At 46.0% G+C, this 27,311-nt stretch overlaps 1 protein-coding gene across 4 annotated transcripts in view; it reads left to right on the forward strand.

Moving 5' to 3' along the window:
- SPAG9 (sperm associated antigen 9) overlaps positions 1 to 27,311 on the forward strand; it is a 125,689-nt gene that overhangs the window by 60,300 nt on the left and 38,078 nt on the right. For all 4 annotated transcript variants that reach the window (XM_082272420.1, XM_082272422.1, XM_082272421.1 and 1 more), the window contains 5 exons: positions 4,776 to 4,923; positions 8,612 to 8,804; positions 16,980 to 17,079; positions 24,791 to 24,912; positions 26,209 to 26,266. In XM_082272420.1, coding sequence (XP_082128546.1) covers positions 4,776 to 4,923; positions 8,612 to 8,804; positions 16,980 to 17,079; positions 24,791 to 24,912; positions 26,209 to 26,266 — 621 coding nt within the window. The remainder of the gene's footprint in view (positions 1 to 4,775; positions 4,924 to 8,611; positions 8,805 to 16,979; positions 17,080 to 24,790; positions 24,913 to 26,208; positions 26,267 to 27,311) is intronic.

Consider the following 27,311-nt stretch of genomic DNA (forward strand, 5'->3'; position numbering starts at 1 on the left):
TTACTCATACACTATACCGTGTTTCCCTGAAAATAAGACCGGGTCTTATATTTATTTTGGCTACAAAAACTCATTGGGCCTTTTTTTCAGGGGATGTCTTATCTATGTCCCCTGTCTTCTCAGGAGTCCTCATTATGACATTAGGTCCTCTAATACAGTGGTCCTCAAAATCTGGCCTGTTGGTGTGCCCTGAGGACCGGAGTTAAGTATTACCTTGAGGAGATCACTGAGCAGCAAATTATATCACCTGGGATGTATTTCAGTTATCTTGCAAACCTGGCCTGTTAGTGGGCCCTGTAGGCCAGGGTTGAGGACCACTGCTCTAATAGACCCCAAATCTCTCCATAAAGAGGACCTGTCACGGTCCATGCTGTCACAAGGGGTGTTATTCATCTTTTGTGATAGCAATAATGTTTGTACATAAAAAAAAAAATATATATATATTTTTTTTTTTTTTAAAAAGTGTAAAAACAATTTTTTGTATTAAATAAATTTAAAGCGCCCCTGTCCCACCGTGCTTAGGCGCAAATGTGAACGCATACGTTACTCGCGCACGCATATGTAAATGGTGATCGCACCACACATGTGAGGTATTGTCGCGAACGTCACAGCAATAATTCTAACACCAGACCTCCTGTGCCACTCTAAACTGGTAACCTGTAAAGGCGTTTAAAGCGTCGCCTATGGGAGAATTGTTAGCGTAGTTTGAGGCTATTCCACAGGCAGACACAATTTAAAGTGTGGCATGTTGGGTATCTATTTACGCGACGTAACATCATCATTCACACTATACAAATAAAAATATTGGGCTAACTTTACTGTTTTTTTTTTTTTTAATTCATGAATGTGTTTTTTTTTTTTTTTTTTTTTTTTTCCCCAAAAAATTGAGTTTTTGAAAAACTGCTGCACAAATACAGTGTGACACAAAAAAATGCAACATACACCATTCTATAGGGTCTCTGCTAAAAAAATAAAAAAAATATAAAAATATATATGTATGTATGTTTGGGGGTTCTAAGTAATTTTCTAGCCAATATACTGGCTGTGGGGATCGGGTTCTGTATGCTGGGGTTCGGGTTCTGTATGCTGGGGTCGGGTTCTGTATGCTGGGGTCGGGTTCTGTATGCTGGGGTCGGGTTCTGTATGCTGGGGTCGGGTTCTGTATGCTGGGATCGGGTTCTGTATGCTGGGGTCGGGTTCTGTATGCTGGGGTCGGGTTCTGTATGCTGGGGTCGGGTTCTGTATGCTGGGGTCGGGTTCTGTATGCTGGGGTCGGGTTCTGTATGCTGGGGTCGGGTTCTGTATGCTGGGATCGGGTTCTGTATGCTGGGGTCGGGTTCTGTATGCTGGGGTCGGGTTCTGTATGCTGGCGTCGGGTTCTGTATGCTGGCGTCGGGTTCTGTATGCTGGCCGCGGGGGGTCGGGTTCTGTATGCTGGCCGCGGGGGTCGGGTTCTGCACGCTGGCCTTTGGGTCGGGCTCTGCACGGCCCCCGCCTCTCCATTATCTCAGGGGGGTCATGTCACCCTATGGGCTCTATTGTTGCTTTGTTGCATGCAGTGGAAAATTGTTGTGCTATTAGTGTTTTCAATTGTGCATCCATGGGGAGTGAGGATTGTGCGTCATCCACAGAAATACAATCCTACAAACACTGGAACTGTGCACATGGCTGCATGTTTTCTACGGCACTTAAAAGAAAAATTGGCAGTAAGCCAACTGTCACTATCCATTCTACTGTTGGCACTGTTCTGTGTTTTAGTGCCCGTTCACACTGGTGCGATGCGTGCCACGGGAACCCTGTGAATCCACTGCGGGTTCCTGCACCGCACCCGACTCGCAGGCAGTTCACACTGTCATATGTGAATCGCTGGGAGTGTCAATACAAAGTTAATGACACCCCCAGATCAGTTCGCATATCGCAGTGTGAACTGTCAATTCAAACAGAAATCAGGTTTCATAGGTGTGAACACCCATGCGATCCGATTCTGGTGCAGACCAAAAAAAGTGTCCTGCGTGACTTTGGTCCAAATACGATGCGAATTCAGCCATAAAACCTGTATGGCTGAATCTGCTTCGCACAGACATTGCATGTGATTTGCAGAGCAGTGCGCTCCGAATCACATGCAATGTCTTCCATCGCTATAGTGTGAACCGGCACTAGTGATGCGCGGAATCATGCAACAAGAAGCTGGAGTCCTTCCAATTGCATTTATTAGAATTTTTTTTTTTTTTTTTTTTTTTTAAACTGGGCTTTCTGAATGATTGGCTATACTGGTTAGCTGTACTTGCTCTTTAAAATTGGTATTGAACCCAAAAGCAAACATTTATCATATTACAGCTTACCAACTCATGGCTACCCTTGTTTTGTTTTTTTTTTTTTTTTTTTTTTTATTTATTTATATATTTATTTTTTTAGAATCTCTTTTCATTATAAGCCCCCGTTCACACTAAGGCGACCTGTGAGGCGATCTGGTCGCCGTAGGTCGCCTCCCATAGGGAAGCTGCGGACCCGTTCTAATAGGAGCGACACAAGTCGCTCCGACTTAGAAAAAGGGTCCGGAGCTTCTTTGGGGCGACCCGGAGGCGACCGCCATAGACTTCAATGTTATGAAGTCCGTGGCGGCCGCTCCGAGGCCTTTTGGCTAAGATCAAGTGTAGTATCTGTTCTTATCAGTGTTGGAATGGAACCTGAAGGTTAGTATCGGTGGTGGCCGAAGTTAACCGGGGCGCTCTGGGCGTAACTGGAGGACCGGAGTAGGCCAAACCAGAGAAAGCCGGAAGGTTCCAATGCCTTCCTGATTTGAATGGGTCCGCCCCTACCAGTTTGAAGGGAGCGAGAAAACCAGCTTGTCCGACTTGTTAGTACTGCTCCTGGATGTGATTGGTAAGGAACGGCGGTGGCGGTGGGAGGGCCTTTCCTCCTGGGTTGAATCTGGCCTTGCAAAAGGCTTGTCCCCAGTTAAAGGCAGGCTCACCCTAAGCTGTCTAAAGTTCTGATGCCTCCTGGTAGGATAGGGCTACACTTGGTCTGGCCTTTGGGCCGGGGTAGAAAAAGCCCGTAGTGTATGTGCCCCTGGGGTGGCAGCCCAGGGGTGCCTTAATTCTCACTGGTGAGGGGCAGCTCGCCTTGAGTTTTTCGGCACCATGGTCACTGCACCTACACACTTTTTTAAGCACCTGCCTCTTGGGCAAGGCCTTTTGGCTTCGACCAGAGGAATTTTTATTCCGGCCGGAAGGCCTGCCCTTGTATTTTCACAAGGGCACTAATTCACCTCTCCACTTCCCCTCCCCCACCTTTTTGTTTGTGTGTGCTTTTTCTTTGTAGTTTGTCACTTTCTATCACCTTTTTTTTCACTGCACGACTTGTAGGGTGTGGGTCCTCGGGCCCAGCCTTGAGTCTTGGGAGGGGGTGGATATGGCCTTTTGGCTTAGTCCGCCCTCTCTCATGGGGTCTCCCTTCGGGGGAGCCCCACTTAGTACTCGGTGGGGGCTGTTTCGGCAGCCCCCCTGAAGAACGGGGTCGGTCTGGTTTCGGCCAGACAGACCATGAGTACCTTAAATCCCTGTCAGGAGTCTTGGGCCCCGGGGGATCGAGGTTCGGGTCCTACCTCTTCGGAGGGAAGACCATTTGTGTTCGCACACCCTGTGCACTTTTTGTGTTCCTCACGTTGGTGTGTGTGCACTTTTTTATGCACCGGGTGAAGTCTTTTGAGTGTGTTTCACACGCTACGGGCTTTAAAAAAAAAAAAAACAAGTCGCTCCGACTTAGAAAAAGGGTCCGGAGCTTCTTTGGGGCGACCAGGAGGCGACCGCCATAGACTTCAATGTTATGAAGTCCGTGGCGGCTGCTCGGAGGTCGCGGTGCGAAGTAGCGTCGCTTGTATGTGAACAGGGCCTTATTTCTTGGTGATCTGGCCAGTGAGCCCCCGTTCACACTGGGGCGACCTGGTCGCCTGACAGGTCGCCGTAGGTCGCCTCCCATAGGGAAGCTGCGGACCCGTTCTAATAGGAGCGACACAAGTCGCTCCGACTTAGAAAAGGGGTCCGGAGCTTCTTTGGGGCGACCCGGAGCGACCTGCATTGACTTCAATGTTATGAAGTCTGTGCCGGCTGCTCCGAGGTCGTGGTGCGAGCAGCGCGCCGCGACCTATGAGGTCGCCCCGGGAAGTAGCGTCGCCCCAGTGTGAACGGGGCCTAAGTCTTGTTTAAAAAAAAAAAAACCAACAAGCTCTCTTATGGATATAGCAGTTGCAGGGTTGAGACAAGCAGTTTTCCACTGAAGGGGTGCTTACATTGATCAGCTGTAAATCCTTTATTCCAAAAGAAAAAACAAAAACTGCTGTAACTTCTTATAAACTGTTAGCTGGAGTTCCGCTTCAGTTTGTTAGTGTATCTAAATCTGCTAGTCCATCTAACACTCCCCCTCCTTCCAGACTGACCATGATGTCTGCTGTGTCTCTCCTGTGCTCCTTCATCCAGAGTGGGGACACTCTAATACAGGAGGTGTGTCACTGGCCAGATCACCAGGTGGAAACTCCTGGGGAGGGGGAGCCAGAAAAAAAAAAAGACTAATGCAGCCACCACATCTAATGATTGATATTCTGCAATATATTACAGTTTTGGTTTTAAATATCGCTTTAAAGTGATTGTAAACTGCTGGGGGGGGGCAGAAACAAAGAAAACCCTGCAAGAACCTTACCGTAGAACAAAGCCCTCCCAGCCGCGCCTGGTCATCACTGAAAGGGCTGACATCTTCTTCTTTTTTCCACCAATCAGGAAGGAGCGCCCCATCTCTCTGGGTATTTTTCCTCTTTCTCCCGGAGACTCTCTGGTGTTACCGGACGCCCGCGGTGCAGAGACCCCCGGAAATGGCCCCTGGAAGGTGCAGGACCAGAACCTCGCACGCTGCAACACCAGCTTAAAGGTACAGAACAAAGTCCTAATATACCATTTAGAGGAGGCTTCAAGATTGCTGGATGATAAAAAAAAAAATAAAAAATCGCAGGTGGGCGTTATTTAGGGTAGTCTGCATGTAAATACGGCCTGCCTAGGAACCCGGACTGACATCCACCCATCAAGGCATTTTGATATTTGCATAACTCCTCCCTAAGAGCCAACAAAAAAACTACATATGGTGCAAGAAGCATAAATGTGACAATAAAATTACAAAGTCCTTGAGCCTGGGTTCACACTATTTTAATGCGGGAACCAGTGCGGGTTCCCGCATCACTTCCCCCTTGCAGGTAAGTTCATACTGTCCTCTGCGAACCGCTGCGGGTGTCAATACAAAGTTAACGACACCCCCAGATCGTATCGCAGTGCAAACTGTGAATTAGGACAGGAATCGGATTGCATTGTTGTGAACACCCATGAGATCCGTATCCAGTGCGGGGAAAAAAAAGGTTCCTACAGCATTTTCATGCGACTGCCTTGCGAGTTTAGCCATACAAACTGTATGGCTGAATTTGCATTGCGCAGACATCGCAGCAATGCGGTGCGGATCACATGCGATGTCTGTGTTCATAATGGTGTGAACCCAGGCTAAAAGTCCATAATCCCAAAATACATTGGCTGCAGCACCTTACAGACTGAAGAATTCAGGAAAAATGTAAGGACAACACGAGAGGGCACCAAACTAAGTGTAGCAATAGCGAACCTTTTATTAAAGCGGAGTTCCGGGGCACAAAAACATTTTTTCAATGTACATACCCCCGGGACAGTCAGGGCTAGTACATTCCACAATGGATAGCCTCTGATCTGTCCCGGTTCGCACTTACCTGCAAGAAGAAATACTCACTTATAAAATTTCTTCCACAGCGTTGCCATCTCTGTTGTGGGCAGCTGAAGCCAGCGCGATCCTCTTCCGCGTCGTCTTCTCCCAGAATGCGCCTTCACCGGTGCCGCATTCCTCCACAGCTTCTGGGCATGCCCAGAAGCTGTTTAGCAAGGAATGCGGCGTCGCCCCGGAAGTGACGAGCAGTGCCGGTGCCGTCGCATTGATTCCTGGGAGCGATGACGTTCAGCTTCCAGGAATCATTGCAAACCGGAAGAGACGGCGCGGGCCGCGGCCACAGAGGGAGGAAGTGGAGAATAGGTGAGTATTTCTTTCTACAAATACAAGGTGAGTAAAAAAAAAAAAAATAAAAAAAAAAATAATCCTAACTATCCAATTCCTTTTCAGGTGAAGAAGAGCAAGCGGGTGGCAACAAAATCGATGAGGTTGATTTTGTGCCCGAAACTCCGCTTTAAATAAAGAGACAATTGGCAGCTAACTTATGAGAAATGGCTGTAATCACTTATGACAATCATCTGACCGCCAGTGGAGTAGTGCTCCAGGAATCTGTAATTCTAATGCCAGGGCGCTCGGTCACCGCCATCAGCCAAGTATGGAAGAGAGACCAGGAAGCAGCTGAAACGGGAAGTGAAAGCGCTAAAGGAGTGCAGGGCCGGTGTTCTGTCAGAATAGCGCTACCTATCAGATTCTGCTACCGGAAGTGACATACGGACAAAAACAACTTTCTGCACATGCACCATGCGTTCCAACATGGCCGCTATGCGTTCCAATAGCTTTCCTAATGTGACAAAACATGAAGCAGCGGCGGACATCTTCTTACACCCACGCAAGTCCTGAATTTTACATTTATTTTAGCAGTAAACTCACCTTATAGACTGAAATAGACTTTTTCACCGCAACCGAGTCACATAGTCTATTTCACTATATAATCAGTTTGTCGCTGAGCAGTGCCGGGTGTACCAAGATGGCCGTCGCCACCTTCTACCTGCAGGTTTTTCGTTCCACTTAGGAGAATACAATAATAATAGAAATGTAATACTGTGATTCAGTCTATAAGGTGAGTTTACTGCTAAAATAAATGTAAAATTCAGGACTTGCGTGAGTGTAAGAAGATCTTTGCCACTGCTTCGTGTTCTGTCACATTAAGAAACCTATTGGAATCCATAGCGGCCATGTCGGAACGCATGGCGCATGCGCAGTAAGTTCTAGTCCGTACGTCGCTTCCCGGTAGCAGAATCTGGTATAACACCAGATCGGAAATTATATCCTACTCCAATCAGGCTTGAGGGGTGTGGCTACGTGCTTTGGAGCCCCCATGCGCCTTTGTCAAGCTTCTTCAGCTGCTCTTTTCCATACTCTGCTGATGGTGGTGACCAAGCACCTTGGCATTGGAGTTAGACTCCTGGGACACTACATTATAAGTGATTAGTCATTTCTCATAAGCAAGTTGCCATTGTCTATTTAGTAAACGTTCCCAATTGCTGCACTTAGTTTGGCGCCCTCTTGTGTTCTTCTCCTCCTCCAAAGAGCCAGCTCCCTGCTTGCATCAGGGCTGAGCGTTCTTGAGAGGAGTACTGAGTCAGAGTGCTGTGATGTCTTCAGGAAGCTATGTACACTCTTCCAGCCCCTCCTATTAGCCACAACATGCCTGCATTGCATAGAGAAGAACTGAGACCAGTGGTGACATCACTAGTTCCAAAATATGGTATCTAATGAATACGATAAGGTTTTATTTAAGAACGTTGTTAGCATGTTGATGAGGGGGGAGGGAGGAACAAAGGAAGGCAAAATTTAAGTGGATCAAACTTTTCCATAACTTTTCTGTAACCAAGGCAGGAGTATTCTGAAAGTGCGCATCCACCGGCTCCTGTGATTGGTTCATTACCTTTCCTTGGTCTCGGCACAGAAGGCAATCTAGGAGTTGCCAGTTATCGGTGTATTGTTCTGTTTTGTGTGTCGTGCTTACAACAGTGCTGTATTTTGGTTTTGTGCTGCCCTAGGCAAGACTAAAATTGGGCGCCCCCCTCCCCCTCCTATGTAAATTTGCCCACCCCTTCCTGTTTAACGGATGTGACTCCCTCCCAGCTAGAACCCCCGAGATCTTATGAGAGGGGGTGGAAGAGAGAGGGAGAGAGAGAGATGGTGGGGGGGGGGTGAGAGAGGGGGAGCGGGTGAGAGAGAGATAGAGGGAGTGGGTAAGGGAGGGTGAGGGGGGGTAAGAGAGAGGGAGCGGGTGAGGAAGGTGAGAGAGAGGGAGTGGGTAAGGGAGGGTTAGGAGGGGGGTGACAGAGAGGGAGCGGGTGAGGGGGGGTGAGAGGGATCGGGTAAGGGAGAGTTGGGGGGTGATGAGAAAGAGAGAGAATGTAGGGTGGGAGAAAGAGAGGGGGAGAGGTGGTGGGCGAGAGAGGGAGAGAGGTGGTGAGAGATGGCGGTGGGCGAGAGAGATAGTGGTGGGCAAGAGAGGGGAGGTGTTGGGCGAGAGAGGGGGAGAAAGGGGGTGGGAGAGAGAGAAGGAGAGAGGTGGTGGGCGAGAGAGATAGTGGTGGGTGAGAGAGGGGAGGTGGTGGGCGAGAGAGAAGAGGGGGGGATGAGAGAAAGAAAGGGGGGCAGAGCCAGGGAGTCACAGCTGTGATGTCACTGGTTGCTAGACGCCAGGCAGCTCTAGCAACCAGAGGTTAATGGAGTCTCAGGTGGAGGTGGGGGCAGCCCCCCTGCAAAAGTGCTGCCCTAGGCCTGAGCCTTGTCAGCCTAGGCCAAAATACAGCACTGGCTTACAATATGCAGTTCTCAGACTGTCCTACTTCCGATTTTTTTTCAGGATGAGCTGATGAATCTCAGCCAAACTGGGAGCAAAACCGGGAGCTCTGAAGCCGACAACATGGTGCACGCAACGTCCAAAGATCAGAAGGATGAAGTGATCATGAGGGCCAACCTTCAGAACAACAATGTACAGAAGAATAAGAAAAATGAGGACGTCCAGGTCAACCAGGAGATGACTTCTGCATCTACAGGTAAAGCTGTTAGATGTCTTCCCTAAACTTCTGCTCCTTCTAATTTTCCTGTCACCGTGGTTGACAACGAACACCGAATAGACCCCCACTAATGGTTAGAAAATCAGATGAATGTTTTTAAAAATTTTCTAAAAAAAATGTAGTTTGTGTATGGCCAGCATAAGTGACAGCAGGTGCAGGGAGCTTGTATCCAGCTACCTGCCTATTAATAAGGGAGTCTATCATGAATATTATGGCGCTTTTCCACTGCATGGTTTGGCTCGCTTTTGTGCTTTTCCACTGCTGGTACCGCATGGTACGGTGTAGGAACGGTTCGGTACGGTATGGCAGAGCTTTTCCACTGCATGGAACCGAACGGTACGGCTCTCAAAAACAGTACCACCTCGATTGTTGTTTGCTTGAGGTACCATACCGGTACCATATCCCACAATCCTTTGCATGCAGTCACTATTAGCCACTGATTGGTCAGAGAATCCCACCCACATCCCACCCACTTAACTTTAGTACTACTTTAGTGGAAAAGTAAACCATACCAAACCGTACCGAACCGTTCCAACACCGTACCATGCGGTACCAGCAGTGGAAAAGCAAACCGGGCCAAGCAGGGCCGAGTAGAGCCGAGCCGGTACTTGCAGTGGAAAAGTGCCATAATATACCAATCCGGTCTGAAAATTTGCAAAATTTTAGGTCTTTTCAAATTTTAACATTTTTGGTCTCTGAGTCTGATATGTACCACATTTAAACCTCTAATAATACATATATCTGTCTCAGAGTGGACTATATAGCTGGATATTTATATTTACCACTGCATATAGATATTCAAGAATATTAACTAAATTATACACCAACCTTTTTTTTGTTGAGGTTTTTATCCTTTTAGTCGATTAATCGAAACAATAATCGGCCAACTAATCGATTATGAAAGTAATCGTTAGTTGCAGCCCTACACTCACCACATCTCATCCAATAGAACATCTTTGGGGTGTAGTGGAACGGGAAATTGGCATCATGGATGTAGAACCAACAAATCTGCAGCTGCTTGGATCTATGCCACGAAGAATGAAAGCAGTTCTGAAGGCAAAAGGGGGTCCAGCCTGTTACTTGCAAGGTGTATCTAATAAGGAGGCCGGTGAATGAGATTGCGTTGTGACCAAATTGCCACCTGTGTGTATTGAGGGTCCCAGTTCTTCTATACGACATTGGAAATGTACAGCAGCAAGAGAATCAAAGCGGAGTTCCTGCCTCAAAATCGACTTAATCGATTTTGGGCCATCCGCTTCCTATTTGTCACCTGAAAAAGAAATGGATAGTTACGATTTTTTTTTTTGTTTTGTTTACTTACCTTGTTATTGAAGAAAATATACTCACCTTCTTTCCACTTCCTCCCTCTGTGGCCACGGCCCGCGCCGTCACTTCCTCCCTCTGCGCCGTCACTTCCTCCCTGCATTGATTCCTGGGAGCTGAACGTCATCGCTCCCAGGAATCAATGCGCCTGCACCGGCCCCGCTCGTCACTTCCGGTGAGAGCGCCTCATTCCCTGCTAAACAGCTTCTGGGCATGCCCAGATGCTGTGCAGGGATGACGTGCCCTTACCGGAAGTGACGAGCGGGGCCGGTGCAGTGCATTCTGGGAGAAGAGGACGCAGAAGAGGGCGCGCTGGCTTCAGCTGCCCACACCTGGGATGGCAGCGCTGGACAAGAGATTTTCAAGGTAAGTATTCCTTCTAAAAGGTAAGTGCGACCCGGGACAGTTCAGAGGCTATCCATTGTGGAATGTACTAGCCCTGACTGTCCCGGGGGTATTTTTAGCTAAATTTCACTCCCAAGGCCGGAACTCCGCTTTAACTGCACCTTTCCATAAACAGGCTACAGCCCTTCAAAAATTAGGAAATTCCTATCTAAACTTTGCTAATCGCAGTGAATGAACCCCAGTGGTGTTATTTTGTACTCGGAGGCACTGGGCTGTAGCACCGTGAGAACCTCAAGGTCATGACGGATGAAGAAGTCGTGCCTTCTTGTGGCGTCTTTGGTGCAATTACCGGCTGATTTATTTCTGTTCTCCTTCCTCTAATGGATTGCGGTGTTTGCAGAAGATATCGATTTACGTCTTTTGTAATGGATACTGCGGAGAGGAGGCTCTGCGTTTAATGGGCTGCGTTTCCTGCTGAGCAGACAAAGGCTCCCCAGACAGATACAGGCTAAGTTTATGTTCTGACTTTTGATGGTGAGCGGGATTATTCATCATTAGCTGGGTCTGGGGACAAATTATAAAGTCAAAGTAATCTATTCAAGAAGTCAGCTGAGCAGTATTTTTCCTATAGACTTGTGCAGCCCCAATACTGATTGAGGAAATGGCGACAAACAGGGCTTTTTTTCTTAGAGAATAGGTGCAGGAACTCCCACTTCCGGGGTTACCCCTTGTCTCCGCCCCCTACCTACCTCCAAGCACCGTGCCTAGGTTCCACCCCCTACCCACCTCCCAGTACTGCCCCTTTTAGAGAATACAGAATCAAGTATCATTTGTGGTACTAAGTAATTTGTATGGGATTTGTTAACCACTTTAGGACCGCTCACATTGCTGCTACTGCGGCAATGTGGCACGATCTCGTCTAGCGACGTAAACCTACGTCGCTGGACGACTCCTCCTGGCGCGCTCCTGCTGTTTTCAGTCACAGCGGGAGTCGGGCCAGAGGAGGTGCGGGGGCGATCGCCGCCGCTCTTCCCCGATCGTCGGGAATCGAGTCTGGAGATCCGCCCGCTTGTGTAAACAGAGCGGGCGGATCTCCTAAGTGACAGACAGTGACAGATTACAGGATTCAGCATAGCTGAACCTGCGATCTGTCCCTGTGTCACTCAGTCACCTCCCCCCCACACACGTCAGTAAGCACCAGGCATACATTAACCCCTCCCTCTCCAATAAAATTAACCCCTTCCCTGCCAGTGTAATTTTTACAGTAACAGTGCATATGTATAGCACTGATTACTGTAGTAATGTCACTGGTACCCCCAAAAGTGTCAAAAATGTCAGTCAAGGGTCCAATCTGTCTGCCGCAATGTCGCAGTCCCGCAAAAAGAATCGCAGATCGCCGCCATTACCCGTTAAAAAAAAAAAAAAAAAAACACCAAAAACAACATCTTTCCCTTAGTTAGTAAACGCAATAACTTTTGCGCAAACCAATCAAAATACGCTTATTGTGATTTTTTTTTTTACCAAACATAGGTAGCAGAAAACAAATTGGCCAAAAATTTTAAAAAAATTTGATTTTTACATTTTTTTGGGGGGAATTTCATATAAAAAAATGTTAAAAATATTGTTGTTTTTTCAAAATTGTCGCATTTTTTTGTTTATAGCGCAAAAACTAAAAATAGCACAGGTGATCAAATACCACCAAAAGAAAGCTCTGTTTGTGGGAAGAAAAGGACGTAAATTTCGTTTGGGTACGGCGTCGCATGAACGCGCAATTGTCAGTTAAAGTCGCACAGTGCCGAATCGCAAAAAGTGGCCTGGACATAAGACAGCAAAATCCTCCGGTGGTAAAGTGGTTAATGATAACAAGAAAAGAAGAAAAATAACAACAAAGGACCCCCCCCCCCAGAAACGGTAGATCCCACCAGCAACAATGGACCAGCCACAACAAAATACCCCTAGACAACAATAGACCCTCAGCAGCAACAACAGATCTCCCCACAGACAGCATCAATAGACCCTCCAGCAGCCATTTACAATAGACGGTTCCCTCAACAGTAGATCCTTCTCCGCAACAACTGACCCCCCCCCCAAGCAACATAAGACCAACCCCAGCAACAATAGACCCCCTCTGTGAAAATAGATCCCTTCCAGAGACAATAGGTCCCCCAGGAGCAACAGTAGACCTCCCCGGCAACAATAAACCCCCCGCAAAAAGATATCACCTCCAGCAACAATAGATCCCCCACCAGCCAGCATCAAAAGACACCCATAGCAAAGCCCAGCACCCCTTTCCATTACATACATTCAGTTCTGGAGGTGCCGGAACTGCGTTCCCCCACGTTCCCGCTGAAAAAAAAGCCCTGGCGACAAACCATCGTGTGAAGTGAATGTTTTATGGCGACCTCTTGCTTGTACATGGCCAGAAATATGCATTTTATCTCCTGTGTATGTCCACTGCTTCTCTGTCCTAGATGGGCAAATCTGAACTAGGACTAATGAAATGCTCCCATGATGCAATGCGGACCTATGTTAGCTATGGCCGCTGGGCTGAGGCAGTTAGTTTATGAGGGTCTTGGATACCTGCAGATTAGTTGCTCTCTCATGGCAGGTAAATTGTTCACTGTTAAAGCTGAATTCCTGGAATTGAGCCACTTTATAAAAAGTGATGGCACGCTATGAGTTAAGTCCAAAGAAGTGCATGATATCTCCTGAACTTCTTTATTTATTTTTTATTTTAATTTAATTCAGGTATTTATATAGCACCATCAGTTTGCACAGCACTTAACATATACATTTCACATTCACATCAGTCCCTGCCCTTAACCACTTACCGCAAAGTGACGTATGGGTACGTCGGCAGACTTTGTGGTGTTATACCTAGAGGCACCATCCCGGTACCGTGGTTTAGAGCCGGCGGTCGGCTTTCCGTCAGTAATGACCGATGCGGCTCGGGAGCCGCTTGATCGTTACCCGCGGGAGGGGACGTCCCACCCCCCCCCCCCCCCCTCCCGCCGCCTTCCGTGACTTTGCCCGGGAGACACGAGCAACCAGCCGGCGCGTCCGCTGGCTGGATGGAGTCCCGATCAAAGCCGGAAGCGGCTTCGATCGGGTCTCCGATGACGTAACCCGGAGGCGGCGTCCATGACGTCACTTCCAGGTTACTCTGCTGCAAAAGGCGGCAGATTTAAAAAACGACTGTATGCAAAAATGCAGTTTTTGGCATTTTGAATACATGGAAGTGCAGTTGAGGGGTTTGGGGTCTTTTAGACCCTCGATCCCTCCATAAAGATTACCTGTCACTCCTATTACTGTCACATTCCCCCCCGATCCCTCCATAAAGAGTACCTGTCACTCCTATTACTGTCACATTCCTCCCCGATCCCTCCATAAAGAGTACCTGTCACTCCTATTACTGTCACATTCCTCCCCGATCCCTCCATAAAGAGTACCTGTCACTGCCTATTACTGTCACATTCCTCCCCGATGCCTCCATAAAGAGTACCTGTCACTGCCTATTACTGTCACATTCCCCCCCGATCCCTCCATAAAGAGTACCTGTCACTGCCTATTACTGTCACATTCCCCCCGATCCCTCCATAAAGAGTACCTGTCACTGCCTATTACTGTCACATTCCCCCCGATCCCTCCATAAAGAGTACCTGTCACTCCTATTACTGTCACATTCCTTCCCGATCCCTCCATAAAGAGTACCTGTCACTGCATATTGGTGTCACAAGGGATGTTTACATTGCTTGTGACAGCAATAAAAGTGATCAGATTTTTTTTTTTTTTTTTTTTTTAAAAAAGCCTGTAATAAAGTTAAAAAAAAAAAATAAAATAAATAGGAAAAATTTTTTTTAGCCGCCCCCGTTGGCTTGCACACGAAAGAAAACGTATACGGAAGTCGAGCCGTGAATGAAATCCCTGTTCAAACCACACATGTGAGGTATCGCCGCGATCGCCAGAGCGTGAGCAATAATTAAAAAAAAAAAAGAGCTACACTCTAACTCTAAACTGGTAACCGTTAAAAAATTTTAAAGCGTCGCCTATTGAGATTTCTATTGACCGTAGTTTGTCGCCATTCCACTTGTGGAATCTATTTACTCGGTGTGACATCATCTTTCACAATATATAAAAAAAAATGGGCTAACTTTACTGTTTAGTATTTTTTAAATGCAGTGAAATGTGATTTTTCATAATTTTTCCAAAAAAATGGCGTTTTAAAGACCGCTGCGCAAATACCGCGTGACAAAAAATATTGCAATGACCGACATTTTATTCACCAGAGTCTTTGCTAAAAATATATATATATATATATAATGTTTGGGGGTTCTAAGTAGTTTTCTAGGAAAAAATACTGGTTTTAACTTGTGAAAAAAAAGTGTCCGAAATAGGCTTGGGGCTTAAGTGGTTAAGGAGCTTACAATCTAAGGTCCCTAACTGACATTCACACATACCAGGGCCAACTTAGGGCTCTTACACACGGGCGTTCTGCATGTCTGTATATCATCCTATTTTTTTGCGGATGAAATACGGACATAATGAATGTCAATGGGATTTCGGATGTCAGCGAATGACAATCCGCTGACATCCGATTTGCGTCCTTTCAGTTCGGTTCCGTTTTTTGGAACGGAACAGAACCCTATTTTTGTTCCGTGTAAAAAATGGAACGGATGCAAAATCGGATGTCAGCGGTGTCATCCGCTGACATCCGCAATGCCCATAGACATACATTATGTCCGTATATCATCCGCAAACGGATGAGATGATATGCGGGCATACGGAGCGGATGACACAAATGTCATCCGCTCCGTGAAAAAAAAAAAAAGCGCCGGAGCAGAAGAGAAAAACTGAGCGGCCGTGTGAAAGAGGCCTTAGACAGGAGCCAATTAACCTACCAGCATGTATTTGGAGTCTGGGAGGAAACCGGATTACCCAGAGGAAACCCACACAGGCACAGAGAGAACATGCAAACTCCAGGCAGGTAGTGTCATGGTTGGGATTCGAACCAGCAACCCTTTTGCTGCTGGGCGACAGTGCTAACCACTACACCACTGTATTTACATCTGACAGGTTTATAGCTCGGCTTTTTTTCATCACTTCCAGGTTTTTACATGGAGACCCAATCAGAGCCGAATGCGGCTTTGATCGGGTCTTCTCTTCGGTGGCCATGCAGCCGGTGGGACGGGAGACCCAGGCGAGCCGCGGAAGGTGGCGGGAGGGGGGAGGACGTCCCCTCCTGTTCCTTGTAATGACAGCTGGGCAGCTTCTCAGCCGCATCGGTTGTCATTACAAGACAGCCGACCGTCGGCTATGGACGCCGGTACCGGGGTGATGCCTCTAGCTGCAGGCATCACTCCGGTACAAGCACTTTCCCGAAATATCGACACTATCGGTAACAAGAAGTTTTACCCCCCCCCCCCCCCTTTATGATCAGGCCATTTTTTGCGATACGGCACCGCGTTATTTTAACTGACAATTGTGCGGTACCCAAATGTAATTTATTTTCCACAAATAACTCTTTCTTTTGGTGGTATTTTGATCACAAATACATTTTTTTTTTATTAATTTGCGCTATAAAAAAAAGACACAATTTTGAGAGAAAAAAAAAGTTTTTTTTTTTTTTTTTCCAATAAAAGTTTCATTTGATTTAAAATAAGTGAACAGTATACAGCGATGATCAACATTCTTTGAAGTCAAACGTAACACGCGTCTTGGTACATAAACTTTTATTAACAAAGGTTTATAAAACTTAAAACACATGTTGGAGGATGGGGGGGGGGGGGGTGAAGGAAAAACATGTAGATATATAGAATCAATTTAGACAATTGTTTATCAGTTAAAGGTACAAAGGTAAAGTAAAGGTACAAATACGTTTTCTTTTTATTTTTTTGCGCTATTAAAAAAAAAAAAAAAAAAAAAGACTGACAATTTTGAGAGGAAAAAAAAAAATGTTTTTTCTTTTTGCTATATCCTATGTTTTATATGTGTCTATCATTCATTGACGGACGCGGTCCTTTGTAGGGATTGACCGATATATTGAGGGTCGATTTGCACTTACCATGATACGATTTATCATATAGAACATAGGATATAGCAGAAAGAGTAAACTTTTTTTTTTTTTTTTTTTCTCTCAAAATTGTCTTTTTTTTTTTTTTTTTTTTTTAATAGCGCAAAAAATAAACTTATTTGTGATCAAATACCACCAAAAGAAAGTTTTTATTTTTGGAAAATAAATTACATACATTTTATTTGGGTACCGCGCAATTGTCAGTTAAAATAACGCAGTGCCGTATCACAAAAAATGGCCTGATCATAAAGGGGGGGGGGGGGGTAAATCTTCTTAAAGTCGAGTGGTTAACAAGTCTGAGCAAAGTGTGGAGAGGAGGGTTATGGGAAAAGTAAAGCTAAATCTGCAGTGTACTATTCAAAGTCCTATAGCAGAAATGTAGATCTATAAAAATGATTTCTGTTTTCTTTATTCAGACACCAATGACAATGAGGAGAAGTCGGAGGTTCAGTCTATTATCGAGTCCACTCCAGAGCTGGACATGGACAAGGATCCAAAATCCTTTCAAATGACCAGGTGAGGCCTTACCTGTGATGATTTGTGTTAAAGATTCAGTGCTGAATTATGAGAAAATATGTAGACCAGCAGCTAACACTTCAAGGGCAATCAAAAACACCTTAAAACAATGTATAAAACAGTAGTGCAGCGCAATCTAAAACCCTCTGATAGATATCCCACAGAGACAAAATCAACATAAAAATGCACAATGATATTGATACAAGTGTTGCGAGAGACAGTCCATAGTTTGAAGATATGCAAGAAAGGAAAGGTAGTCCACTTGTGGTTCGGTGAAAAAACACAGTAAGGCCCCTTTCACACATACGGTCCGTTCAGTTCATCAGTTCAGTCACGTCAAATGTATCAGTTTTTCATCCATTTTTCATCAGTTTTTCATCCGTTTTTCGTCAGTTGTCATCAGTTTTTCATCCGTTTTTCGTCAGTTGTTATCCGTTTTTTCATCCGTTTTTCATCCGTTGTCGTCCGTTTTTCATCCGTTGTCATCAGTTGACATCAGTTTTTCATCCGTTGTCATCCGTTGTCATCAGTTGACATCCGTTTTTCATCCGATCCGTTTTTTTGACGGATGAAAAATAGGGCATTCATCCGTTCAAAAAAACGGACATTGACGGAAGTGGATGAAAACGGATGTTAACTGATGATCATCAGTTGTCATCCGTTTTTACATAGAGATGCATTGATGTCCGTTTTTCATCCGTCAACGGATGGATGAAAAACGGACAAACGGACAGCATGTGTGAAAGGGGCCTTAGGCCCCTTTCACACATACAGTCCGTTCAGTTCATCAGTTCAGTCACGTCAAATGTATCAGTTTTTCATCCGATTTTCATCCGTTTTTCGTCAGTTGTCATCCGTTTTTCATCCATTTTTCATCAGTTGTCATCCGTTTTTCATCCATTTTTCATCAGTTGTTATCCGTTTTTCATCCGTTGTCATCAGTTGACATCAGTTTTTCATCCGTTGTCATCCGTTTTTCATCCGTTGTCATCCGTTTTTCATCCGTTGTCATCCGTTTTTCGTCCGATCCGTTTTTTTGACGGATGAAAAATAGGGCATTCATCCGTTCAAAAAACGGACATTGACGGAAGCGGATGAAAACCGATGTTAACTGATGATCATCCGTTGTCATCCGTTTTTACATAGAGATGCATTGATGTCCGTTTTTCATCCGTCAACGGATGGATGAAAAACGGACAAACGGACAGCATGTGTGAAAGGGGCCTTAATGTGACTTCCATGCTTGCAGCTTCCCTCCACCAAGCAATCTCTGCCTCTCTCCTTAATAACGCGACCCTACAGGGTCAAAACACATAAATCTCTCAAAAGAATCAGGGAGCACAGCTCCAAGGTCTCAAACCTCAGATGCTGCAGAAGCAATCCTTTACCGCAGTATAATGTCAAGGATAAGCACCAATCCAGGATGCATCCCCCAAGCCATGAAATAAAAGATAAGGGGATCTAGTGCTCTCTGTATGTAACATTTAATTAGCTCGTAAGCAAAGGAATCGCACTTACATGATATCTGACATATAAAAGCGAGTAACAGTATGCAGAGCCTGCAGCGTGCTGGGACCGTGCTGTATTACTTCCTGGTTATGGCCATGGATCAGATGGACCAATCCCTGTACGCGTTACGTCCGAGATGTGCGCGGACTTCCTCAGCAGTCGCCTGACAAGTTGGAACAGTGTGACCCGGCACTTAGCCATTGTGATATATAACCTCTTTATAAATAAAACCAAGTTTCATAAACAAACAGAAATGTTGCTTTTTGACAAACCGAAGTGCAATTTTAAAATACAAAAAACTGAAAACTCCATTGGCTGTGATGTCATTGCACATATTACCTAAATATATTACCAACATTAACTATTAAGGAAAAATATAAGAAAAGCCTTTTTCTTAATTGTTTAGTTTTCAGCAGCTTAGTAGATGCCCCTTTCACACGGGCGATCCGATCAGATCCGCCTGTCAGTTTTTTAGGCGGATCTGATCGGATCCTCCATGCAGCTCTATGGGGCAGCGGGTGTCAGCGGAGACCCCTCCGCTGCCATCCGTATCCGATCCTGTCCGTGAAATCTGGACGGGTGGAAACCCTATTTTTCCATCCGTTCAGGGATCGGATCGCATGAGAGCGGACAGGCGGTCCGCTCTCATCCGATCCCCCCACAGAGAGCAGCAGGAGCTGTGACACCTCCCTCTCCGCACTGCAAGCGGAGACGGAGCTTTCATCCGCCGGCTCAGCGGGGATCGGCGGATCGATCCCCTCTGAGCAGCACGGATCCGCCTACGGAGGCGGACCGTGTGAAAGAGGCCTTACTCATGCTTATGCGGTGGTGCAATACATGTTTAAACTTTAATGTGCTATTATTACCAGCTCTGGATGGAATTGTGTTACCGATTTAGAAAGGGCCAGCAGAGGAGTGTTCATTTTGATGATGTCATTTTAGTTTTCTCTAGCGCTCATCGACAGACGTAGTCCTCGGTGATACACCACCTTCGGGTTATGTTACCTCCGCAGGAGCAGGACTAGACAGGAAATTAAAAAGCTCTGGCCACACCCTAGGGGCAGTCCCAGAGGGTATATCCTCTCTCTCTCTGCCTCAGCAAATCAGTTATTTTCTGTCTAGTTAGGAGTAAGGACCTAGATACCTTGCTGGGATCTTAGGTCCTGGCAAGAAATTTTTTTCTAAAAGGATTTTTGGACAGCTTTTTTTCTCCAGTGTTCCTGTGAGATCTTCAAGCAAGAAAGCTGAACTGGGCGACGGGCTGGATGTTGAGATCCGGTGGTCACCCCAGTTCAGCCTACGAGCGCGTGCAGGCCATAGCTCCGCGCTGAGTCGGCCGCGACAAAGTCCCATTAAAGGACTAAACCCGCGAGTTAAACGTCTCGCTGAAACGCCAAAGACCATGAGTCACGGCGTCTGTATCGGTCGACAGCCCTCCCGCCCCGGTGGAGAGGGGTACTGTCAGGAGTTGGTGCCCGCCTGGTTCCGGTATGGTGAGTAGTATGTTCCCCCTGTTTTCCCTGACGGGTTTTGTGGTGAACGCGGGCCCCTCTCTGTATGGTAAGAAAGAGTTTCTTTCTATCCTATAACATGTCACAAATCCTCCTACTTTGAGTGTGATTTTATGTGTGCAAAAGCCAGGAGGCTTGGTTTGGGAGCTAACAATCTATTGTATACATGTTTTAAAGATGTAATCTGTGGCATTCTGGGAATCTTATGGGTTAAGTATAAGCTACCTACCAGTCAGAAGCCATGGACATGTAGACTGCCTTCCAAGTCAGATCTCCAGCTAATAGCAGGCCTCCCGAACGGCCATGCGGTCCGCCAGGGCCGGTACCGCCAAACACGCCATATCCCCATGCAGAGAGAGTGTTGTGTGCCTGCAGCACACCGCTAGTCAGCACAGGCCGCCGCCATTTTTTTTGCTGGATCGCACGAGCCGCCATTTTGGCGTAGCCTCGTGTCTCCAGCATGGGGGCGGCCATGTTTTAGGTGATTTACACCTCGTGGAGCTTGGGGGAGGCGCCGGAAGGCGTACAGAGGGGCGGAGCCGCCTCCTTTCTTCCTGGGCAGCCAGCCAAAAGACTTCCTGTTTGTCTAAGACAGCGCTGTAAGCTGTTGCAGTTCAACTCTGAACATCAAGTGGTGAGCCTGGGGGTTTATCTCGCTCTCTCTCGATCGATAGGGATCCCTAGCAGGTAACACTAAGGGGTTTTTTGTGGCGCTGAGGGTCAAAAAAAAAAAAAAAAAAGTTTTTTCTTTACTTTGAATTATATCATCCAGGAAGTAACTGGAGTTATTATGGACCCTGCCACACAGATTCCCCCACCTGTTTCCCTCGAGGGGGCCTCGGGACCCGCCGGTGTACAGAGTATAGAGTCATTTACAGCAATTTTGGAGTCTATGGTGGCTCGGGTGGAGGCGGCCTGTCAGGGACGGGGGTCAAGGAAGCGACCCCCGCCTACCCCTATACCATCTGACACCTCTGACTCTGATTCAGAGATGGTCACTACAGTTGCAGGTTCCTCTGCAAGGGCTGCTATCCCAGGTAAAGCCCCCTCAGACAGTGAGGAGGACGCTTCTTCTCCTGCTATAATTCAGGAAGAAGCATTGGTGGACGCACTAGTTGTGGCAGTGCAAGAAACCTTAAAACTTGAGGCTTTACCGGCAGAGGCAACTGAAACAGAGAGGCCTTTTGGGACTAATAAGCCCATCAAGACGGCGAAGGCTTTTCCTGTACCTAAATGTTTTGGAAATCAGATTAAAGGAGAATGGGAACATTCTAAACGTACCTTTACTATTTCCAAGCGTATTGCTAGACGCTATCCGTTTGAGGAATCCATCATTAAGAAATGGACGGTACCACCAGTCATGGATCCGCCTATTTCCAGGCTGAACAAAGCCACGGTTATTCCAGTGGAGGACACTTCGTCCTTTAAGGATCCGGTGGATCGAAAGATAGAAGCGGAGTCCCGCACTATCTTTTCTCTGATAGGGTCAGCATTTAGACCAGTAATCGTTATTGGTCTAGTTTCCCAGACACTTACAGAATGGGCGAAGATGGTACGCCAAGATCTTAGGGGAAAAGATATTCCCCAGGAGACATCTGATTTGATAGAACAGATCATACAAGGGCTACGGTTTATCTGTGACGCAGCCTTGGACACTACTCCCCTATTAGGGCATGCATCTAAGTTAGCAGTGATCCTCAGACGTGTGCTGTGGTTAAAATGCTGGTCAGCTGACCTAGGTTCCAAAAAGACTTTGACCAATCTCCCTTTCCAGGGGAATCGTCTATTTGGAGCCAACCTAGATGAAATCATTAAGGATGCCACCGGGGGCAAGAGTACTTTTTTGCCACAGGCTGCAAAAGCTAAGGAACCTCGCAACAAGCGAGGACCTTTCTTTACCGCCCATAAAGGACGCCCGGCTGGTACTTCCGGGAAAGGCAAGACTCCTCCAGGAGGGTTCAAGAAGGGCTGGTCGGACAAGCAGAGGACCAACCCAGCCAAACCCGAAGCAAAGGAGTACACAGCCTGAAGGTGCGCCCCCACCCAATTTCAGGGTGGGGGGACGTTTTCACCGGTATTCAGGACATTAGATCGAGCATCAACCACTACTACCGGTGCGATTCTTCCCTTCCAACATTTAAGCACAGGAAGCGGTAGCTACCGTTCCCTGTATAGATCTTTTTCTTTACCTTTTCCTAAGATTAGTCCCGATACCTCACAGGAATCGGATCTGATTGACCAGATAGGCCAAGTAGCCTCTAGTCGGGTGACTTCGGTCCCTGAGGTTCAACCAGAAAAGATCACCTTGCCTGATAACTATCAGGTATCTGATAAATGTGTGGGAACAGAAAACGACCAGACTTTCTCGGATGGTCGGGGCCAGATACCTCTAGGGACGCCTGGTTCAGATCCAATCAGCGCCAGTGGTCCTAGAGATTCTAGGCTGGCCTCTTCAAGCCGGCCTGGCCGACTTGGACAGGTTAGTCGCAGACGTTCCGTGGGAACTTCGTCTCAGGGAGTGTCTGTAGTTTCAAGGACCTATTTACCTTCGTGCTTTACAGTCGCTGGTTTTAATGGCCTGGCCATTGAGACCCAAGTACTGAAGGACAGAGGTTTGTCTACTTCTGTCATTCCTACCCTTATTAAAGCAAGGAAAGCGACTTCCAGCAAAGTCTATTATCACACATGGAAGACTTATATTGCGTGGTGCGAATCTTTAGGATTTCCTCCACGTACCTATTCGGTGTCTCGAATATTGGCCTTTTTGCAACAAGGGGTTGAGCAGAAGCTAGCCTTGAGCACCATCAAGGGTCAAGTTTCAGCATTAGCAATCTTCTTTCAGAAACCTTTAGCTACCAAATCCTTGGTGCGGAATTTCATCCAGGGGGTGCGGCACCTGGCTCCTCCAGTCCGCGCGCCCTTACCGCCCTGGGATCTTAATTTGGTTTTGTCGGTTCTACAGAAACCTCCCTTTGAAAACATCAGGGAGATTCCCTTGCTTACTTTATCCCAGAAGGTGGTCTTCTTGGTGGCTATTACGTCTGCTCGCAGGGTGTCAGAACTGGCTGCATTATCATGCCAGTCCCCATACCTAGTGATTCATAGGGATAAGGTAGTACTTCATCCTAAGCCATCTTTTCTTCCTAAGGTGGTTTCAGATTTTCATCTGAATGAAGATATTGTACTACCTTCCTTGTGTCCTCAGCCCAAGCATCATCGGGAACATGCGTTGCATTCCTTGGATGTGGTTCGGGCAATCAGGGTATACCTGAAAGCTACGGAATCATTCCGTAAGACGGATTCACTTTTTGTGATCACGGATGGCCCCAGAAAGGGTTTGCCTGCATCTGCCGCGACCATTGCCAAATGGATTAGACAAACGGTGGTACAGGCTTATTCTATTAAGGGTCAGAGTCCTCCGTTCCCTGTTAGGGCGCACTCCACTCGAGCGCTCAGTACTTCCTGGGCCTTTCGCCATCAGGCGTCAGTGGTCCAGGTATGTAAGGCGGCCACCTGGTCGTCGGTACATACCTTTACTAAATTCTATAAAATTGATGTGACGGCATCGGCGGATGCCTCATTTGGCCGCAAGGTTTTGCAGGCCGCAATTTGAGGAGACCGGTGGTCTACCTCGAGGGTTTTTTTCTGTTTGAAAAATTTTTTTGTTGAGTCTCATCATTAAGGATGAGCATTGTAAACTTCTAGTTGGCACCGGTTGGGCCTTCTAGATTGGGATTTGATTTCCATTTTCCCACCCCTCAGTTGTGATACTGCTCTGGGACGTCCCGAAGGTGGTGTATCACCGAGGACTACGTCTGTCGATGAGCGCTAGAGAAAAATGGATTTTTGTAAAATCTTACCGTAAAATCCTTTTCTCTTAGCTCATCGACAGACGTAGTCCCCGCCCCTCTGTTTTGGAGTTGGGTTGGGTTAAATTCTCTAAGCACTGCTTTTTCACATAACTGATTTGCTGAGGCAGAGAGAGAGAGGATATACCCTCTGGGACTGCCCCTAGGGTGTGGCCAGAGCTTTTTAATTTCCTGTCTAGTCCTGCTCCTGCGGAGGTAACATAACCCGAAGGTGGTGTATCACCGAGGACTACGTCTGTCGATGAGCTAAGAGAAAAGGATTTTACGGTAAGATTTTACAAAAATCCATTTTTAGTTAGTCTTATGACTAAAATGCCATTTTAGTTTTAGTTGTATTTTAGTCATCTGAATTGTTTTAGTCGACTAAAATTGTGTTAATTTAGTCGACTAAAACATTTTAGTCGATTGAAATTAACACTGCTTCCCAGTCAGGACTGCAGACTGACAGCGGTGAGAGCCAGGGGTGAGGAAGACAGTCTATGTGGACAGATTTACCCCAGTGCATGTAGGGCCAAACATGCGTTTTGAATTGGACATTTCAGAATGATTTTGGGAAGTTGAAATGGGGGATTTGTCAAATATTTGCAGAGTTTTTCTGCTTTGCTAGCTTCCACATTATAGAGGAACATGAATTCTGAGGACATGTATATGAGGACAATGCTGCTGCTTGGAGATTTGTGTGATAATCATTGGAATAGCTATTGTTAAACTTGTAAGTAAACGGAACGTAGCAAACGCCATGTTTTTATATTTCAGCAGCCTGAAGACTGATATCAATATAATTGACCTATAATTTATTGATGGTGTCTCTTTTTCTCTCAGTACTCCCACCAAAGGTATAGAGAATAAAGCTTTCGACCGCAACACTGATTCCCTATTCGAGGAGTTGTCATCAGCAGGGACGGATCTCATAGGAGACGTGGATGAAGGGGCGGACCTTTTAGGTATCGTCACACTAAAGATCCTCTTCTGTGTAATGTGCTCTGCTTTGCATGGATGGCTTAGTTTGCAGGAAATTAAAGTGATTGTAAAGTGTTTTTTTTTTTTTTTTTTTAATAAAAATAACAAACGTTCTACTTTCCTCCTCTGTTGCAGTGAATTTGCACAAAGAAACCCAGATCCTCCTCTTTTCAGGTTCCTCTTTGGTGCTCCTGGCCCCTCCCTCCTGGCGAGTGTCCCCACAGCAAGCTGCATGCTATGGGGGCACCCAAGCCAAGTCACAGCTCCCTGTGTCCATTTAGTGCTGCAGCCCCGCCCCTCTCTGTTCTGATTGGCTGACTTTAAATGACAGCAGAGGGAGCCAATGGCACCGCTGCTGTGTCTCAACCAATCAGGAGGGAGAGTCTTGCATGGTCGAGACACTCGTGGACATCGCTGGACAGAGAGTTGGCTCAGGTAAGTATTAGGGTGGCTTAGGGGGTCTGCTGCACACAGAAGGCTTTAAATCTTAATGCATAGAATGCATTAAGATAAAAAAAAAAACCTTCTGACTTCATAACCCCTTTAAGGATTTATGAAATTGAGCTGAAAATGGGAACCTGTCACAATGGATCCTGAATTATATGTGAACCCTTATCTTGTAAAACAACCCATTCAGTTTAAAATAGAAATACAAGGCAAAACATTTGTGTATAGATAAAACATACTGTATATATAAATATCTTCTAGAAAAAAAAAAAAGTGATCACATGACCACTGTTCTCAGCTGCATAGGGGGCTTAGAGAGCTAGGGGTGGAGAAAAAGCAGCACACTGGTCTTTATAATTATAATATATTATTATTATTATAATATATATAGTAATAATAATATAATAATTATATATATGTGTGTGTGTGTGTGTGTATATGTATATATTTTTATATATATATATATATATATATATATATTTATTTGTAATATTTATATAAATATTTATTATATATATATTATAATTTATAATGTTATATATTATAAATATTATAATTATAATATATTTTTTAATTTTAAAGCCCCCCTCCCTTCGTGCTCATACACAGAAGCGAACAAGAGAAATGCCAGAATCGGCCCTGGCTAGAAGTAGCTTAAAGGGATGATGGGACGGTTGGGAAAGGGTTAAATATAAGGCTCCAAAAATGGGCATAAGACAGCCTACAATTTGCAGCAGCCAGCGGCGGTCCTCTTCATTGTTCTCATTGCTGTGATGTGATAATTGGGTGATTGATTGCGATGGCAGCTACACTTTATCAATCTTGCCTTTCAGGAATGGGACGAGAGGTGGAAAATCTTATCCTGGAGAACACACAGCTCCTGGAAACAAAGTACGTCCCCCCTTTTTTTTTTTTTTTTTTTATATATATTCCTCCTTCTCATGTACTGTGTGTGACGTGTTTCTACTGGTAGAAGATTTAAGTCCCAGGAGATGACTGATGCACCAGAATAGAGTTCTGCTATGCTGGATAAATTACTTTAAATGGAATATGTCACTTTGCTTTTTAAGGCCAGTGACAGATTATCTTGTATGAAGACCCCCAACATCAAACCCACTGCTACTCTCATCACCCCCTCCATCAGAGCCCTTGGTAAAGAGAATGGAGGAGCATGTGACCTGCTCCCAGGATGTAATGCTTAGTATGTTTTTTTTAACTGTTTTTGATTTATTCTCTAAAAATCCCACCCGAGTGGGATTTGTACACACTCTCCCGGGATGTAATTCTAGGACATCTGGTATGGAGCAAGATAGGAAGGTATTGGTGGGGTAATGGATAGGAAGGTATTGGTGGGTAATGGATAGGAAGGTATTGGGTAATGGATAGGAAGGTATTGGTGGGTAATGGATAGGAAGGTATTGGTGTGTAATGGATAGGAAGGTATTGGTGGGTAATGGGTCGGAAGGTATTGGTGGGTAATGGATAGGAATGTATTGGTGGGTAAGGGGTAGGAAGGTATTGGTGGGGTAATGGATAGGAAGGTATTGGTGGGGTAATGGATAGGAAGGTATTGGTGGGTAATGGATAGGAAGGTATTGGTGGGTAATGGATAGGAAGGTATTGGTGGGTAATGGATAGGAATGTATTGGTGGGTAAGGGGTAGGAAGGTATTGGTGGGGTAATGGATAGGAAGGTATTGGTGGGGTAATGGATAGGAAGGTATTGGTGGGTAATGGATAGGAAGGTATTGGTGGGTAATGGATAGGAAGGTATTGGTGGGTAATGGATAGCAAGGTATTGGTGGGTAATTGATAGCAAGGTATTGGTGGGTAATTGATAGGAAGGTATTGGTGGGTAATGGATAGGAAGGTATTGGTGGGTAATGGATAGGAAGGTATTGGTGGGTAATGGATAGGAAGGTATTGGTGGGTAATGG

The sequence above is a fragment of the Pelophylax lessonae genome, assembly GCF_965119305.1.
Source record: "Pelophylax lessonae genome assembly, chromosome: 11".
Classification (NCBI taxonomy): Eukaryota; Metazoa; Chordata; class Amphibia; order Anura; family Ranidae; genus Pelophylax; species Pelophylax lessonae.